Source organism: Enhydra lutris, unplaced genomic scaffold (assembly GCF_002288905.1).
Source record: "Enhydra lutris kenyoni isolate GAN:26980312 unplaced genomic scaffold, ASM228890v2 scaffoldscaffold96, whole genome shotgun sequence".
Classification (NCBI taxonomy): domain Eukaryota; kingdom Metazoa; phylum Chordata; class Mammalia; order Carnivora; family Mustelidae; genus Enhydra; species Enhydra lutris.
This window is the reverse complement of record NW_019154180.1, coordinates 4760871-4781408: the sequence shown is the minus strand read 5'-3', so window position 1 is coordinate 4781408 and position 20538 is coordinate 4760871. Positions and strand designations below refer to the sequence as shown.

Below are 20538 nucleotides of genomic sequence, written 5' to 3'. Positions count from 1 at the left end.
GGTGGGGGTGGGAGCACGAGCACTGAGGCCTGGCGGCGGCTCCCTGACTGCAGACAGTCTGAGGAGCCCCAGGAGCCGCGTCCGCGGGTGCACAGTCACAGCCGGGACCGGGGAATATCCGAGCCGGAAAACGGGGAGCCCACAGCCCCGCGGGAGGCCACGGCACCGCATACAAAGCCACGGAAGCCCGGTGTCTACACAGCGAGCCCTTCCTCCGCGGCGCCCTGTGAGCACGCACCCCCTCAGCAGTCCCCGCTCTGGGGGCTTCTTGTCACCTCTCCTGGCGCCATGGGTCCTGAGGAGGCCAGGCTCCTGTTGGCGTGCAGGCAGCCCCGTGACCCCACAGCCGGTCTTGTCAGTGTGGATGCAGCCCCACATCCTCCACAGCGGCTCCTGTTAGCGTGCACGCGGCCCCACATTCTCCACAGCGGGTGCTGTCAGCATGGATGGGGCTCCAGGTCCTCCACAGCGGGTCCTGAGGGTGTGGACGCGGCCCCATGTCCTATCAGCATGGATGCAGTCCCACCTTCTTCCGAAGTATCCACAGCGAGTCTTGAGGAGGCCCGACTCCTGTCGGTGTGGCTGCTGCCCCACATCCTGCTAAAGTCTCCATAGCGGGTCCTGAGGTGGTCAGACTCCTGTAAGCGTTGACGCAGCCCTACATTCTCCCGCCGGGTCCTGAGGAGGCCGGGCTTCTGTCAGCGTGGACACGGCCCCACGCCCCCCACAGCGGATCCTGTCAGCCTGTATGCGGACCCACGTCCTCCACATCGGGTCCTGAGGAAGCCGGGCTCCTGTCCGTATGGACGTGGCCCCAAGTCCTCCACAGCGGGTCCCGAGGAGGCCGGGCTCCTGTCAGCGTGAACACAACCCCATGTCCTCCTGAAGTCTCCACATTGGATCCTGAGGAGGCCAGCTTCCTGACTGTGGAGGAGGCCCTGCCTCCTCCCGACCGCTGACAGGTGTTCCAAGGCCTCAGGACCCTCTGTGCGGACCCCCAGGCTTCAGGAGGAGGCGGGGCCGCACTCGGGCGCCCCCTACGGGCGGTGGGGGAGGCACAGGATGCGGTGCGGTGACTCGGGCGCCCCTTACCGGCAGTGGGGGCGGTGCAGGATGCGGTGTGCTCAGCTCAGGGGAGGCACCTGTCCCTCCAGCTGAATCCATTACATTTTGAAAATTCAAACTGAAATGGAGTCCAGTTATCCCCTGACTTCTCCAGAAATAGAAACAATTAATTAGAAGCCATACAGAGTTAAGTGAAATGCAGACACAAGCTTTACAAATTACACTAAAATTCATTCAAAATTGTAGATAAATTTAAAATGTAAACCTATCAAAATATCAGAAAGAAAACATAAAAAAAAAATCCACATGGCCTTAAGTTCGGTGATGAGTTTTAACCCACAACACCAAAAGCCAATCCACAAAAGAAAAAAAATTGATAACATGAACTTCTTAAAATTAAAACTTCTGCTCTGTGAAAGACCTTGCTCAGAAAACTAAAAGACAAGCTACAAACTGGGAGGCAATGTTTGCAAAACACATACCTGGTAAAAGATTTGTATTCAAAATATACAAAAAACTCTCAGAACTCAACAAAAAGGGAATACCTTAATTGATAACAGGTAACTATCTGAATGATGCCTGGACAAAGATGTACAGATAATAAAAATCACACAAAATATGCTCAACATCCATTATCATTAGGAAATTACAAATGTAAACAACAGTGAGATAGCACTGCACACATTAAAAATGCTAAACTACAAAAAACCCAAGAATACCAATTGCTGGAAGGTGAGAAATGACAGCAACTATCCTGCACCCTGGAGTAATGCATGTGTGGCCACTTCAGAAGATTGTCTGGCAGTTTTTTCCCAAAGTTAAATAAGTCTCACCTTTAGAATCCAACAATCGTTTCTCTGGTATTTAGATAACTGCTTTAAAAAACTATTTCCAAACAAAAACTCATGTGCAGTTACGCACAGCAGCTCTATATCTAGTGATTAAAACCTTACAGAAATCAAGAGGTACTTTGATAGATGTATCCATAAGCAAATTGGAGTGCATCCATGCGAAGGAAGCACAACATGCCACCCCAAACATGCCTCTTTGGCACAAGGATTACATGGGGCTGACTATTTTTAAGTAACAGCAGACACAGGAGAATCTCTGAAAACTGAGCAGAGATTGCCATTTGGTGAGTGAAATGTATACTTATAAAGGAAATCTCCATTTGTAAGGGTGTCTCCCTCTCTGTATCAGGAACAGAAGAATGACTAAATCTCAACACACCCTCATCAAAGGAGAAGGCACAGACTTGAATCTGCCTAACAACCATACCCTCCTTTTCTGTGCTTGGCCTGATAATGTCTCTTAACTGGCCTTCCCACCACCCAAAATCTTTATGCCTTTAGCTGAAGATGAAATTTATGGAGATGGCTGGGCCATCTCAGGGACTCAGTCTGTTTTCCTGGGTATCTCCCACATGAACAGGACATATGCATGTTATTGAACTTCTGTTTGTTTTTCTCCTGTTTACCTATTCAGCAATAAAAAGGAATGAAGCATTACCCCACACAATGACATGGATGAATCGTACATGTATTTGGGTAAGTGAAAGAATCCAGTCCAAAAAGGCTACACACTGTATGACCCCATTTATATGATATTCTGCAAAAGGCAAAACTACAGACATGATAACAGGATAAAGGGATGGGGGATTTGAAGTATTCCATGATATTTTAGTGATTTATACCTGCCACAATACATCTGTCAAAATCCAAATATTTTGACATCCCAAACAGTCATCATAATCTACTTAAATTATTTAGGATGTGGGAGTATCGCAGGATGGTGTAGGGGCCGAGAACAGGCCAAAGTGACACACTGATCATTTTGAATAAAAGTTACTTAAGAGACAGCCTATGGAAGAAGGATACTCAGACTCCCCCTTACAAGTCCCACTGGAAGCAGGAAATAAATATCCCATATGAAGAGCTCCCTACACTAGGAGGTGAAGAGACTTCCTTATCAACAGTGATGGAAAATTTAGAGCAAAGAAGCCTTTATGAACAACCATTCTTACTTTTTTACTAATTTACTACCCCAGCCCAAATTCTGTTTAGAATTCCTTACTAATGGTTATGGTTAAATTTCCTTTGTCCTGTGATTTCCTCATAGGTTTACTTTCTTTTTATCCAAAAAGTATAAAAACTGCCTGCATTGGTCATTTCTTTGGGTCTCAATTTCATTATTAAGCCTCCATGTGTACATGATTAAACTTCGGGTTTTTTTTTTTTTTTCCTGTTAACCTGTCTCATATCAATTTCATTCTTGGTGGAGCTAGAAAAATCTTGGACAGAGGAAAATTCTTCCTCCCCTTCAGTGGAATACAGAATGTGACAAATAATCTAACTATATTAGAAATACACAGGAAAAAAAACTCACTGTAAATTGTGTGGCAAAAGGTGCTGATCTAAGTACCTCTGAAAATGATAGGAATCTGTAAACTAAAGAAAAACCATACCATACAAACACAGTAGACTCTACTTCATAAAGTTCTTTCTCATCAGGGTGGTAGCTAACAGTTCAGAAATTACCGTATCTGTAATCTGGAACAGAGCAATGAATTAAATAAATGGCAGGTGGTGGGAGCCAGGCTTCTCACTGTTGGAGTAGGAAGTTACAGATAAGCGAAGGAAGAATATCGTAATCCCCATATGGTGATGGACCAGATTGGAGACATCAGAATAAACTTATCTTTAACTTAATATGGTTACAGACATTCAATATAGAAATCTTTATAATTAGGTGCCTTTACACAGGTTGAAATACACACATATATTTCCTTGCATTGCCCACTGAGCACATTTAGCTCCCATATGTAAGTTTTTAAATACCATTCTCTAATAAAAGGAACCAGGTATCCTTGAAGAAATTGCTGACCTCAGGACTGAGACAGTAAATATAGGAGCCAGGATTTCTTGAAGTAACAAAGTAAGGAAGTACCAAGAAAAACCCCACAAAGATGAAATCATGTCAAAGGAAAACAGGAACCAATGGAAAGCACTCTCAAAACAAGAATGAATGAGGAACCAAACACTATAGTGCTGGAGGATAACCCAAATAACTACTCAGGTGCCCACACTGGTAAAAATAAATAATTGTTAAAAGAAACCACAGGTCCAATAGTGGTGTCACTTATGTTAAAAGACCCAGTCAGCACGAGTGCCTGGGTGGCACAGTCATGATCTTAGGGTCATGAGATCAAGCCCCGTGTCACACAGTCTGCTTGGGTTGTTCTCTCCCACTCCCTCTGCTCCTACCTGCTTCCTGCCACCATGCACACTCTCTCTTTCTCCCTCTCACACCCTCTCTTTCTAATAAATAAATCTTTAAAAAAAGTGATACCCAATCAGTGAACCAAGCCTTACTACCTAAACTAACACTTTCACACACACACACACACACACACACACACACACACACACACACACACCATGTAAACTTTAATCAGTCAACCTGGAAAATTCACTGGTAGACCCCTTCTGTTCCCCTTAGGAGGGCAACCTTACCTAAAACAAAAAGGCATCCTTTGATTTTTTTTCCCCTTTATTCCACTCTCTCTTTCCCTTTGAAAACCTTTCCTTTCCTGTGGCTCAAAGGAGCTCCTTTCTATTTGCTAGATGGGATGCTGCCTGATACATGAATCATGGAATAGGGACAGTGTGATCTTTTAAATCACTGGGTTGCATTTTTATTAACAGATTACATAGTATCTTGTTTTTTTTTTAATAGTGTTGAATTGATATGTCTTATGTAGATTTCCAAATAGTAGATGTAGATACTTAGCCATCCATCAAGAGGTGGAGCTAACTCCCATTTCCTAAAGCATGGGCTCCATGTGGTGTCTTCCTATTCATGAAGATATACCATACACACATGGGAAAGAGTAACTCCATGGTGGGGAAGACTGACAAACACTGCTTCAGCCAGGTGATCAAAGTGAAGAAATGGCCTCCAGAGCATTTTCCCTTGATACAAGGTGATGACAGACCCCTTTACCTCCATGATCTGCTTCCTCAGATCCCATAACCCTGTCTAGTCATGAGGAAAACACCAAGTAAATCCCAGTGAAGGACCATCTACAAAATACCTGACCAGTCCTCCTCAACACTGTCAAGGCCATTGAAACAAGAGAAGTCTGAGGGACTCTCACAGCCAAGAGCCTAAAGAGACATGATGACCACATGTCACGTTGTGTCCTGCATGGGATTCTGGAGAGCCAGAAAAGGTTGAACAGAGGGAACACACACATATATATATAGTGTATTAGAGGAAAGAGCTGCAAAGAGAGGACTCCAGAGATCTGAGGAAACTACTCAAATGCAAGGCAAAGAACCCACAAAATATTACAGGGAACAGTATCCTACACTCACACAGGGAAGGAATTTTGCCTGTACCTACCAGGCAGACTGGAAAATCTTATGACTTACAGAAGATTTGGAAAAGTACTCAGAAGGGTGTGGCCTAGACCAGGATTTCTCAATCTTGCCACTGTTGACATTTGGGACTAAATATTCAGGATTAAGGTTTAGGGTTTGGGTTGGAGTTAGACGTGGGTTAGGGTTAGGATTTAGGTTCTGGGTTTCCTTTCCACTTCTCCATTCTTTGTACTGAGTTCCTCATAATAAATGTCACACAATGTCACAATAGAGTATGCATTTCAAAGCGTTGACAAAGAACTCAAGTATTTCAAGAAACCTATTGATAAGAAATCTTTTTCCATTGTATTGTCAGAACCCTTCAGTGATTTCCTTTTTTTAGCCCTCTCCTAGTTCATTGCCTCTCACAGTTTAAGATCATAGCTACCTCTTGCTTCATTGAAATTTTAGTGCAAAATAATAGAAATTGGCTTCTCTTCATCTTTCGTTTCCCTTCCCACTAACCTCTCCCAAATGTTTTGGCGCCTCAAGAATTACTTATGTTAGACTTAGGTGTTAGGGTAGAGGTTAAGGGTTGGAGTCTAGGAGTCTGGATTAGGGGTATAAGTAATGGGTCAGGGAGTTACATTTAGAGGTTAGAGGGTTATGGTTAGGGTTATGGTTAAGCATAACTGGCATTCTTCCCGGTCTTCCCTTTCCAGCTCTCTAAGCCTCCAGGATGAACAGACTTCACCCGGGGTCACACATGAGGTGGGGGTTGAGCTAGGCCATTGGTTGTCTGTGCTGCAGTCCTGGGCTCTTTTAGAAGAAGAATGAAATGCCCATCTGGTCACTGCCTGCTTCATTTTTTAAAATTTTATTTTATTTAAATTCATTTAATCAACATATAGTGTATTATTAGTTTCAGAGGTAAAGGTCAATGATTTATCACCAGCACTCATTACGTCACATGCCTTCCTTAATGCCCATCACCCAGTTACCCCATGCCCCACTCCCCTCCAGCAACCCTCAGTTTATTTCCTATAGTTTCCTATAGTTTCCTATAGTTAAGAGTCTCTTACAGTTTTTCTCCCTCTAGTTCCTCTAATACACTCTAGTTCCATCCATATCATTGCAAATGGCAAGATTTTATTTTTGATGGCAATATAATATTCCATTGTGTGTGTGTGTGTGTGTGTGTGTGTGTGTGTGTGTATACACACACACACACACACACACACACACACACACATATACCACATCTTCTTTATCCATTCATTGATCGATGAACATCTGGGCTCTTTCCACCTTTCCATAGTTTGGCTATTGTGGACATTGCTACTTATAAGCATTGGGTTGCAGGTGCTCCTTCAGATCATGACATTTGTATCTTTGGGGTAAATACCTAATAGTGCAATTGCTGGGTCATAGGGGAGCTCTATTTTTAACTTTTTGAGGAATCTCTGAACTGTTTTCCAGAGTGGCTGTACACTCCTATGCTAGTCAACAGGGCAGCTCAATGGTGCCCACCAGCTCTTTTGTCTCCAGACAGGCCATGCCACCTCTCCCAAATGGACTTTCAAGAAGAGGAACAGTTTCTCCTGGTGTTACCCAGGGGATCCTCGGGCCACGATATCCACTTGGGCCTCTGCCCTCCTTCCCCACAAGAGCACAGTTAAGCCCACCAGGCATGAACCCAGAGACTGCATGGACTTCTAAAACTTCAGACTTTGAGCTCTGCTGCTTATAAAAACTTGCAATCATCAGCCCCTCTTACTTTCCCTGTCAATGGTTTTGAGCAAGTATTTGTCCTGTGCAATGCTCTGTGTACTGCTCTTGCTCTCTCTTCCCTCTACTCTCCCTGGTCAGGGCTGCCTCCCCTCCAGACCACCTGCAATTCTTTTTTCCCCCAAATCATGTCTCCATATCTTCTACCTCCCATGATGTGGCCTTCTTCCTGCCACTAGTTTTGCAGTCTGTACTCTTAATCCTCAGATCGATTTCTTAGGTGTTTAGAATGATTTGATATTTATCTAGCTGTGTTCAAGGGATGAGGCAAGTATAAGGTCCCCCTCCTCCTCCTTCATCTTAACTCCTCCCCAGGTCACATTTCTTAATGTATTTTTAGTGTAAGTGAACTATGGCAAAATGTCATCAGAAGAAATTAGATTCCAGGAGGAAATTCTAAAGCTCATTACATTACTCTTAAATTTTATTAATGCCTTCAGTTTGTGCGTCATTTAAAACAAGATATGTGCTTTAAAAAGCATTCTTATACATAAATAGACAAATGAACAGTTAAGTAATTTATCACTAAAACATGCACATCATTTTTATTCAGGTGTGTATAAGAAAGGGAAATAAGCTTTAAGTCTTCTTCTTTGGATTAAAGACATTTGGAAATTATTACTGAAGAATGCCAAATGTTTTCCTGGAACAAAAGTGTTTTCCAATAGGAAATGCTGACATAATTAAAAGGCATTAGTGTTGATAAAGAAGACCAAGAAACATTTGCGCCATGTGTGATCATCAAGAAAAGAGTTCCAGTGGGCCTAAAGTATATGTCAAAGAAATGAGTCTAGTAGCATGAATCAAAAGGTTTAGATGGAAGAACAGGTAGCAAGAGCCAGATTATGAGACACATATGTATTCAAGGCACATGACTAGGATTACACAGGTGGCTAGGTTTTATAGACTACTTTGCTCTTTCATTTGGAAAATAGTCAAATGTAATATAATCTCCACTTACTGGCATTTATTGATAAATAAATGATTTAGGGCAGCAAATATCCTTTCAGATACACACCAAAAGTACGTTAATAGGTAAGAGATGCCAGTGTAGCCAAAGCAGTATGATTACACTCCAGTTTTCCCACACTGCAGTTAAATGGATGTTAAAAACTGTCTGGTATTATTTCTACATATCATACTGTCTACTCTCCAGTTTCACAAAAGAATTCTTCAAAGACAGTCAGATCATAGAATTTATTAATCCATAAAGGATACTGAAACTATTACTCAACAGAAGTCAAACCCAAACCCTGGAGTTGACTGTTGACTATATTCAGTTTGGGCTTTGCCCAGACTGGAAAAAAATGTCCCATACTACCTCTCCCTCATATACCTAAAACACTAGTATATCCACCGTGGTTGTCTTATTTTTCTCTGGTGAGCCAGAAGAATTTGCCTCGCCACCTCATCCACTACCTGTTCTATTAACTATACAATTGTCCTAAATATCCATCAAAAAGAAAGAAGTATATAAAAAACCACAATCTTCAACAATATTTAAGCCATCATCTTTTCAAATCAAGTGCAATGAGGGAAAGAGAGGATATCATGCTCTGTAAGGTTTGTGAAAGGTCAAAAGTTTCTTCCTGAAAGTGAATACTAGAAGGAAAAGGTTAATTCTGTATATTTCTAATGGGCTAGCAAAATGTTCCCCATATGACTGACAGAAAATGTTTAAAACTTTACCTGCATGGGCTCCTACAAACAAGCAGCACCAACAAATTATTTACAATTCCCCAAATAACGATTTTCCATTTAAATTGTTTTCAAGCACCTAAAACTCTTCAATACCAAAAGATGAGATGTTAGCGATGCTCTCTGTCTCTGGAATACAAAGTTCATCCAAAGTCTTAGTAGACAGCTCATAAGACTGGTGGTTTCTACCTTGGTGATAGCTTTGTGCAATTACAAATAAAACTGTTTCTCTAAATAGATGACTCTAATTAACAAACTAAAGAAACAAAAGCCTTTTTAAGGGTACTGCTGCAATAAATGGTTAAATCTGAAGTGCACTAGAATAAACTGGGCAAAGATAAATCTGGACAAATACAACAAGATTAAAAAAAAAAGAAACAGAAGACAGCTGAAGAGACTGGCAGACACCATCTGTCAGCATTCAAAGGCTTGAGTCACATGGATTGCTTTTAACTCCTTGTTGTCTCATATCCTTGGTTAAAGACAACTTTTTTTTTTATTTCTTCACACAGCTTGGCCATGTAAATCCACCACAGAGAGGTGACACAATGATATAGATGAACACCTACAGGGAGAAGGAAGGCAATTTTACTTTCTTGAATCCATCGCAGACTCATAAGTAATATATAAAGCAAGGTAAAAACCTATAAACAGATACTGGTTCCATTACAGTAGCAGTTGTGTAGTAATATGATACACCAATAAAGTATTTTCAAAGGCAGAAGTGGAGTTAAAGGGATCCTTTCTGATATAACTCTCACACATTTGAATTCCACTATACTTTCTTTTTTTTTTTAAGATTTTATTTATTTATTTGACAGAGAGAGATCACAAGTAGGCAGAGAGGCAGGCAGGCGGTCGGGGTGGGGGGGGGAGCAGGCTCCCTGCTGAGCAGAGAGCCCAATGCGGGGCTCAATCCCAGGACCCTGGGATCAGGACCTGAGCCAAAGGCAGAGACCTAACCCACTGAGCCACCAGGCGCCCCTCCACTATACTTTCTTCATTGGGGGAAAAAGCAGTGGAGTTGTTTCTCTTATTGGAAACCAGGCAGAATCATCATTAATTATCAAGATCACAAATTATCCTAATTCTCCTGAGGCATGATTTTATTATTTTTATGAAGCATATTTTTAGGTTTTATACACATCTTACTTTTCATTAGGATGATTAGAAATATTTAAAAGTTTGAGGAGAGATTATGTGTATCACCCATGAGCAAGAAATGTTGCTATTAACCTTTTGGTGAATAATGACATGACAATTACAATTACCAAATCAAAAGAAAGCTGATGATACAAGTAACACAGTAAAAATGCTATTCCTATTCCTATTAAAAGCATTAACTTTTTAACTGTATTGGGTTTTTGAAATACACACACACACACACACACATACATATTTTATTTTCTTAAAGATTTTATTTATTTGAGAGAGTGAGAAAGAGAGAAAGCACAAGCAGGGGTAGGAGCAGAGGCTGAGAGAGAAGCAGGCTCCCCGCTGAGCAGGTAGCCCAATGTGGGGCTTGATCCCAGAAGCCTGGGATCACAACCTGAGCTGAAGGCAGACCTGAAGGCAGACACTTAACCAACTGAGTCATCCAGGCACCCCTGAAGTATATTTTTAATAGTATGCTTGTTTACATTACTAAATTCCAACAAATAGATTTATTTTAAACATTAGGTTCACTGCATTGATTTCATCATTTGTCTTGCTTTAAATTACAATTTTTTTATATCTTCAATGGTTGATTTCATTACTCAATGTTAGGGAAAAAAAACACACTTATGAATTCCATGCTTGCTCCCAAAAGTCAGCAGAGTATTTTTACCTTACTTCTCTATAAATGTGAGGGAGGGTGGTGGTTTACAGCAAATTCTGGTTCTTAATGAATCTGCGCACACACACACACACAGAGAGAGATATTCCAATTTGACATGAAGTTGACTATTTGCCACAGCTGAAAAAGAAGGATTTTTAAAGCTGAAGTACAATTTATTAGGCAACAACAGCTTTTGGGAAAGATTGATACTGCATTAAGAGCAGTGCTATGTATATAAGTGATCAATAAATACAATATGAATTTAACAATCCAGCTTTATAAATCAATCTAAATTCATAGACCCAAGTAGAAGGAAGAAGCTAAGCTGAGGAGCCTAGAATGTGCTACCTGAGTCTCCTGAGCAAGGAGACATTCTAGGCTATGGTGCAATTTTCAACAGATCGATGGCTGCTCTTCTGTTAGGTAAATACAGCTACCTAAGGTGGAGGTCTTTCAACATGGGTCAAGGAAAAGTGGAGCTGAGCCAGAGGTATCTGCTCAGAGTTAATTTTGGGTTTCTGCAAATGCCAAGAGGATGAGGAGAAAGACTGTTTCACCCAGCCATAAACTACCCCCAAAGTAAAGCATCTCCCTCTCACCCTCCTTAGAGCAACAGCTCTCAAACTTCTCATTCAGGACCTCTTCAGATTCTTAAAAATTACTGAGGACTCCAAAGAGCTCTTACACAGGGGGATTATAGCTAATAACACTTACCATATTAGAAATAAAGCTTTAAAAATACCTATAAAATTCATTTAAAAACAAAAATAATCCCATTACAGATAAACATAACTGTATTTCTCCAAGATCAGTTTCATGTGTCAGCTTGGCTAGCTATAGTACATAGTTACCCAATTAAACACTAACCTAGATGTCACTGTATTTTGTGGATGTGATTAAAGCCCATAAATCAGTTACCTTCAAGTAAAGCAGATTACCCTACAGCCTAGCCTGATTCAATCAGTTAGAAATCCTTAAGGTCAGAACTGAGGTTTCCTTGATGAATAAGAAATTATGTCTACAAATTATACCTTTGCTCCTGCCCCAGAGGTCCAGACTGCCCTTCCTGACAGATTTTGAACTTGCCCTGAGGATTCTGAACTTGCCAATCCAGCTCCCACCATTGCATAAGCTAATTCCCTGTGATGTATTCTTTATATCCAGAGAAATTCAAAGAGAGGGTACATATGTCAACAAGGACAATTCCGTAAAAAAAAAAAAAAAAAAATTAAACTAAGAATAAGAGTTCTTAGAAATTTAAAGCATAGATATGAAAAATAAATACATAGGATGAACAGAGCTGAAAAGAAAATTAGCTTGCAGGTGATGAGTGAGCTGAATAATTCTCTCAAATGTAATTTAAAAAAAAAAAGGAATTTAAGCATATTAAAAAGATTACCAGACATTCAGGATAGTTCAAAAAGGTCCAATATGTGTTGACATAGGGGTTACAAAAGAACAGCATATAGACTCACTTATATTTATAAACATGAGAACTACTAAATAAACATTAGCAAATTGAACTCATGATGCATTAAAGGAATACTACGTAACGGCCACTTAGTATTTACCCCACAAGTGAAAGGACAGTTATAAGTACATTTATTAATGTAATTCTATATATTACTACTAAATGTAGATAGTCATATTGTCAACTCATTGCAAAGAGAAATATCATTTCCCAAAATTAAATGCCTATTCCTGACTAAAACTTCAGGCAATCTAGAAACAAAAATAAAGTTAACTTGTCAATAAAAATCTAACAAGAATTCATAATACATATCACTCTTTTTAAAAAAGATTTAATTTATTTGAGAGAGAGAGAAAACGTTGAGGGGAGGGGAAAGGCAGAAGCAGGCTCCCCACTGGTAGGGAGCCCCGCTTGAGGGAGCCCCCAAATGATCTGTGCCGAAGGCAGATGCTTAACTGACTAAGCCACCCAGGTGCCCCTACATATCACTCTTATAAATATTAGAAGCATTCCACTTAAAACCAGGAACTAAATAAGATGCCCATTGGTACCATAATTATCCAACATTGCTAGTAATTGCAAATCATATATACATACCTACATGTAACTATGTAGAATTATATATAATGTGTGTATATAAATTTGATAACATTGAAATTATTAACAGATGGCATCATAATTTACCTACAGCATGAGTCAGCAAATTAGAGCTCATGGCCTACGAGCTAGGAATGGTTTTTATACTTTTCACAGTTAAAAAAAAAAGGATATATGACAGAGACTACATGCAGCCTGAAAAGCATAAAATATTTATTACAATATCTGGCAATTTACAGAACATTTGCTGACTCCTGACAGAAGAATCAGAATACAGAGGAATAGACTGACAAACTATTATAACTAATAAGAGTTTTGCAAAGTTGCCAGGCAGAAAAACAGATCAATTATAAAAGAGAAAACAGAAATAAAGAAATGGAGCAATAAGCTAGAAAACAGGAATATAATTAGAAAATATGAAACCAATTAAAAAATGTAATTTTAAAAGAATCCCATTTCAGTACTGAAAAAAAACATTAAATATCCAGGAATATCTGGAATGCCTTGCCTGATTCCTTACATATAAACATTCGCAATAGGAAGATGGGGTTTAAGTACAAACTTTTGGACTGTTTTCACAGGACAGCTAATCATTGAGAAAGAATTCTAGCATCCAGTTTCTTAAAGATTGAAAAAATAAAATAACACACTAAAATGACAAAAACTTACGACTGAAACGATGATGATGATGATAGTGAGTTTGAGATTCTTCATACACATGGCTCGTGCAAGATTTCTGCTGGTTGTTTTGAAGGTGACAGACTAGGGGGAAAAATATGAATTATTTGATCCCTGGCACTGACTACAAGACCGATTTGTAGTAATACCTATAAAACTTTTACTTTCATTAATCATATTCAATCATGAACTCATTAGTCTCTTCACAGGTAGAGATTAGCCGTTCATGATCACAAGTTCACAGAAGCAGAACTAGGTCATGGGTATGGTAAGTAATACAAGCCCACTGGAAAAGCTTCACCCCTTTTCCTTGCCTACCAAAGTACTGCATGTTGTGTCAGGAATCAGAAGTGGCTCTTCCTGCTAGTGTGAAAGCCTTTTCCTCTTTATGCTTCCAGGAAGAAAGGTTCCCTCTAACCAGCTGGTTGCAAACACATTTGCCTATTCTGCCCAAAATAATCCTGGGATTTTTCTGAGCCATAAAAATCTTTCAATTTTCATAAGAAAATATGTAAATATGTATTTACTTGTATGAGGCCCAAAATTCAAGAAACTTTGCTCCTTCAGTTATCCATTTTCTTTTGCAACAGTGATTTTTCAATATCTACTGAACCACTCCCACCAGCCACAAAGAGTTTAAAGCAACTAAACAACAAAATTCCCTAGTAGCCCAGCAATTCCACTTCTAGGTATATATCCAAGAGAGATGTATGACCAAGTTCACCAAACGTGAAATTAACAGTTCAATTGTACATATACTTCATCTATTCGAGAAGGTAGAGGAAAACATGCACATGTAAAGGAGACATGTGGAAAATATAAAAAAGAACCAAATCAAAACTGTAGAGATGAAAAATATATGAGGTGGGGATAACAGATTATAAACCACAAAAGAAAACTAATAGAAGCTATCCTAAATGAAACACAGAAAAAAAAAAAAGACTGAAAAAAATGAACAGATCAATAGGACAATACAGGAAATCTGGAATTAGAATAGATTCCCAACAGGGGAGCATGGATAAACAAATTGTAGTGGTAGACTTATACAACTGAATAGTACAAAACAATAAAATAAACTATTATCATATTGAACAATATGAATGAATCTCATAGACATAATAGTGAAAGTGGTCAGAGAGAAGCTAGTATATAACATATGAATCCATTTCTATACATTTAAGAACAAACAAAACATCATCTAGGGTAATGTAAGTCCTAAAATGGTTAACCCTGTTGGGGATTAGTAATAGGAAGAAGCATGAGGCAGCTTTCTGCAATATTGGAATTTTATTTTTATCTTGACCTAAGTGGCGGTTACATGCATATAGACGTATGTGTAAAAAATAACCAAGTGGTACACTTTCTGCACTTTATTCTTATATGTTATGCCTCCATAAAGAGAGACATTTGTTAATTAATTAGTACCTTTTGTTATTCTGTGTCACAGAGTCAACAAAATTAAAGACTTACTTGGGAATTATAGGCAATACTAGCACTGGCTAAACACAGACCATTCTAGCTAAATAGAGTAATCTTCATGGATTAATAATTTGATCTGCAGATCTGGGATCAGATACTTCTTTGCCCCATAGCAATGGGTTACAAAGTGAGCCATTATAGAAACCTGCTATTTTGACTTGCTATATGGTACCACCCTTCCTCCAATTACTATATGCTTTGACTTAAAACTATTATCCTCCTAAGAATTACTGTTAATGGATGTCCCTATAAAACTAACAATAACAATAAACCTGAAATAGCTCTTACTGTGCACAAGACCCTGTGTTAGGCACTTTGTGTGCATTATCTGATTTAATGAGGTATAGCTCCATTTTATAACAAAGATGCCTGAGGCACAGAGAGGTTAAGTAACTTGTCTAAGGTTGCACAACTACTAAGTGGCAGAGAAGGGAATCAATCCCAGGCAGCTCTGACGGTAGAGCCTGTACTCCTAACCACTATAATCTAGCTGCCAGTAGGAATAAACATGATCACTCACTAATCCATTTCAAGGTGTAAACTACTCTGCATTTAAATTTGTAATTGTGTAGACCTAAAATTTAATTGATCTTTGCCCTTCATCTATTCACATCTATTCACTATATATCATCTTTCCTGAAAACCCCCATCCACTATCCAGATAGAAAATGCAAAGACACACATAACTGTGGCATAAGTAGATCACAGGGACTCACTGACTCTTAAGGCTCACTGGCCCTTCCCAATTTGACTCAGCTCAAGCTATTATGGTAAGCAAGAAAGTGACCTGATTGTCCAGTTTTCACAATTCATACTAGATTACAACTGGCCTGCACATTTATTTGTTTCATGTTTCACAAAATGTACAGAAACAGGATGGTATAAGCAAATGAGCTAAACTGTAAAGGCATCAACCTGAAGCTTTAAAAAAATGTTTCTGTATATTATGTTTTCCAAACCAAAATTTCCTTAATGGTTTTTAATGGGTTGTGACTTATTCTATGCTTCATTGTTATCCTTACCATCACAACATAATCACATATGGAGTTAGAAAGGAAAAAACCCTGTAAATTATTAAATTTAATATATTACCCTATTATGTTAGCCATCAATGTTTCTCTACTGTATTTAGATCCTGAAAAATATCACCATTTCCCATACTCACCGAATCCACAAGATTTTCTGTTTTATCTATCAATAATTCCAATCTTTCTCCTCGCTGAGCTACCAGATCTAAAAATGTTGGAAAAACCAGAAAATAGGTTTATATTACAAACCTGCTATTTTTATCTTTAAGCCAAATCTGATATTAATTATAGTTGGTATTCTTGACAACAACACATATTTATTACAGAAGCACTTTTACCTTTAAGTAATAAAAGACTTTATTAAAGCTGATAAACTAAAGGAAGGATTGGCAGTTTTTTTCTGCAAAAGGCCAGATACTAAATATTTTAGGATTTCTGGGCCAAATGGTCTCTGTCACAATTACTCAACTCTCTTAGACAAAGACATTATGTAAATAAGTGGGCATGATGGTATTCCAATAAAACTTTATGCAGATTTGATCCAAGAATCGTAGTTTACAAACCCTAAATTAAGCATGTGATCTGAGAGTTTTAAAAAATGAAGCCTTCAAAATGAGTGAGAGTTGGATACTTCCAGAATTACAGTGTGAGAAATTCTACAGACCCTCTCCCCAACAAAACAACTACAACTTGAAAAATTATGAAAACAAAAGCCACCACCATTTAACATCTCTGAAAACTATGAATGCCCTAAGGGCATATAGCAAATGGAGAAACATATACAAAAAATTATCTAATTCTAGTAAGAACAGTGAGTCTATGGCATTTGAGCCATGACCTGCAATCGCTTAGCTGAGACAGAAGCTCTGCTCTAGGCAAGTAAAGCCTGGAGGCTCTTCCTCTCCAGGTCCCAGCCAACAGGTATGCTTTCTCTCCAGCAGGGGTAGGTCATTAACATTTCTTCTCCCATCCCATCCTACCCTTAGCTCCATGATGCAGAAACTCTATTCCCACAAGGCATGCCTGATAGGTCTGAGGTTCCTTTCCTTCATCTAGCCCTACACATAGGGCAGAAGTTCTATTAGAAGCTCTGTTAGATTACACTGGATCAATTTATGTCTGGGGGAACTGTTACCAAAATACAGCAATTAGCTTGCAGTTAGTGGAGGCTAACATCTGGGTGTGACACCAACAGAGGCAGACAAGCTAGAAGCTTGACAGGGAGACTAGGAAAGGAGACACTCAAATAGAGTTGTGTCACTCCAGTGTGACTACACATCCTCAAAGCTATCCCTCTGAGAAATGACATTAGAGACAGCACACTGTGGGAAAACTAAAGTTCAAAGAAAAAGTCCAGCCTAGTCAATAAGCAAATAACCAAACAACAAACCCTGGAGGATGGGAATCAGTACCTAGAGTTGCTGTAATACATTATCTAAAACATCTAGTTTTCAACAAAAAATTAAGAGATATGGGGAAAAAAACAGGAAACTGTAATCAATACACCGGAAAAAGAGTAGAGGTCGGAAACTTACTTTGGTGGGGGGTAGGAGGGAGCTCAGCTACTGGACTTAGCAATGGAATGGTATTAGAAATCAATAGCAGAAGGAAAACTTATGGGATGAAGCAAAAGAAGTGCATGGAAGGAAATTTATAGTAGTAAACACCTACATTAAAGAGAAGATGTTATAGACTGAACTGTATCCCTCTGAAATTCATATATTGAAGCCCTAACTCTTAATGTGACGGTATTAGAGATGGGAGACTTTAGGGTATCATTAGGTTTAGATGAGGCCATCACAGCTTATGGTGAAATTAGTGTACTAATAAGAAGAGACACCAGAGAGCTAACTCTCTGTCTTACTTTCTACCATGTGAGAACATAGTAAGAGAGGCCTTCTGCAATCTGGGAGGAGAGTTCTCACCAGAATCTAACTAGGCAGGCACCTTGATCTTGGACTTCAAGCCTCCAGAATTGTGAGAAAATGAATTTCTGTTATTAAAAAATTACTGTAGACTGGATAGTTTAAATAGTAGCCTGAGCAGGCTAAGAAAAGAAGATTTCATACTAATAACTTGCTACCTTAATGAACTGGAAAAAGAATAGTATATTAAATCCAAAGCTAACAGAAGGAAGGAACAAAGTATCAGAGCAGAAAAAATTAAATACAGAACAGAAAACACTAGAGAAAAATCAATGAAACCAGAAATAGGTTTTTGGAAAAGACCAACAAAAATGAAAAAACCTTGCATAAACTGACCAAGAAAAAAAGACAGACAACTCAAATTACTGAAATAATCACTATCAACTTCACAGAAATGAAAGGGATCCTAAGAGAATACTATGAACAAGAGTATATCAATGCATTAGATAACTAAGATGAAATGGATAAATTCCTAGAAAGACATAAACCACCAAAACAGACTCAAGAAGAAATAGAAAATCTGAATAGTTACAACAAACAGATTGAATAATTATAATTTTCTAAGATTTGAGTATAGTTGATACACAATGCTACATTAGTTTTGGGTATACCACACAGTGATTCAACTTCTCTATGTTATGCTATGCGTACCACAAATGTAGCTACCATCTGTCACCATACAATGCTATCATTGACTATCTCTAACTTTCATCCCTATAACTTATCAATTTCCATAACTGAAAGCCTGTATCTCCCCCTCTCCTTCACCCATTTTGTCCATCCTCCACCACCCTCCCATCTGGCAAGCATCCATCTGTTCTCTGTACTTATGGGTCTATTTCTGTGTTGGGTTTTTTTTGTTAAGATTTTATTTATTGGAGAGAGAGAGAGAGAGCACATGCACAAATGCAGGGAGGGGCAGGGAGAGAAGGAGCAGCAGACTCCTGGCTGAGACAGAGCCCAAAGCAGGGCTCAGTCCCAGGACCCCGGGACCATGACCTGAGCTAAAGGCAGACATTTAACTGATTGAGCCACCCAGGCATCCCTCTGTTTTGTTTTGGTTTGGTTTTGTATATTCATTTGTTGTTTAGATTCCACATAGGAGTGAAATCATATGGTATTTGTTTTTCTAACTGACTTATTTCACTTAGCCTAATACTCTCTAGCTCCATCCATGTAGTCACAAATGGCAAGATTTCATTTTTATAGCTACATAATATTCCATTATATGTACATACCACATCTTCTTTATCCATTTATCTATCAATGGACCCTTAGGTTGCTTCCATATCTTTCCCCTTACAAATAATGCTGCAATAAACACAAGTGTGCATATATCTTTTCTAATTAGGTGTTTTCATTTTCTTTCGGCAAACACCCTATAGTGCAATTATTGCATAATATGGTATTTCCATTTTTAATTTTCTGAGGAAACTACATAGTCTGGACAGCGGCTGTACCAGTTTACATAGCCACAAATGCTGCATGAGGATTTTTCTCCACATCCTCATAGATACTTGTTATTTCTTGTTCTTTTGCTATCAGCCATTCTCATCAGTATAAGGTGGTATCTCATTGTAGTTTTGATTTGCATTTCCCTGATGATGAGTGATGCTGAGCATCTTTTCACGTGTCTGTTGGCCATCTCGATGTCTTCTTTGGAGAAATGTCTGTTCATGTCTTCTGCCCATTTTTTAATCACATTATTTGGTTTCTTGGTGTTGGGTTATACCATTTCTTTGTATATTTTAGATAATAAGCCCTTATCAGATGTCATCTGCAAAAATCTTCTCCCATTCTATAGGCTTTTAGTTTTGTTGATGGTTTTGATAGGGATTGTACTGAATCTATAGATTGCTTTAAGTAGTATGGACATTTTAACAATATTAATTCTTCCAATCCATAAGCATGGAATAATATCTTTGTTTGCTTAAGTTGTCTCCAATTTCTTTCATCAATGTTTTATAGTTTTCAGAGTACAAGTCTTTTACCTCCTTGGACAAGTTTATTCCTAGGTATTTTTTTTTTTTTGGCACAACTGCAAATGGAATTGTTCCCTTAATTTCTTTCTGCTACTTTAATTATAAGCATATAGATACACTACTGATCTCTGAGTACTAATTTTGTATCCTGCAATTTTACTGTATTTATTACTTCTAGTCATTTTGGTGGAGTCCTTAGTGTTTTCTATGTATATTATCATGTCACATCTGCAGATAGATACAGATTAACTTCTTCCTCTCCAGTAGGGATGCCTCATATTTCTTTTTGTTACCTGACTGCAGTACTCTGTTGAATAAAAGTGGTGAGAATGGGGACACCAGGGTGCCACAGTCAGTTAAGCATCCAACGTTTGGTTTTGGCTTAGGTCATGATATCAGGGTGGTGAGATCAAACCCCACAGCAGGTTCTGTGCTCAGTGCTGAGTCTGCTTGAGATCTCCCTCTGCCCCTTCTCTCTCTCGTTCTCTAAAATAAATAAAATCTTTATAAAAAGGTGGTGAGAGTGGTCATTCTTGTCGTGTTCCTGATCTTAAAGTGCTGCAATTTTCACCAGTGAGCATGATGTTAGCTATGGGCTTGCCATATATGCCTTTATTATGTTAAGGTATGTTCCCTCTAAAACCACT

At 39.0% G+C, this 20538-nt stretch overlaps 1 protein-coding gene across 1 annotated transcript in view; it reads right to left on the bottom strand.

Annotated features, from left to right (window-relative positions):
• Nucleotides 1–9267: 9267 nt before the first annotated feature.
• LOC111139153 (vesicle associated membrane protein 7) overlaps nt 9268–20538 on the bottom strand; it is a 48707-nt gene continuing 37436 nt past the window's right edge. The window contains exons 6-8 of the mRNA XM_022491310.1: nt 16122–16189; nt 13469–13561; nt 9268–9477 (exon numbers count right to left, since the gene is read on the bottom strand). Coding sequence (XP_022347018.1) covers nt 9409–9477; nt 13469–13561; nt 16122–16189 — 230 coding nt within the window. The 3' untranslated portion in view covers nt 9268–9408. The remainder of the gene's footprint in view (nt 9478–13468; nt 13562–16121; nt 16190–20538) is intronic.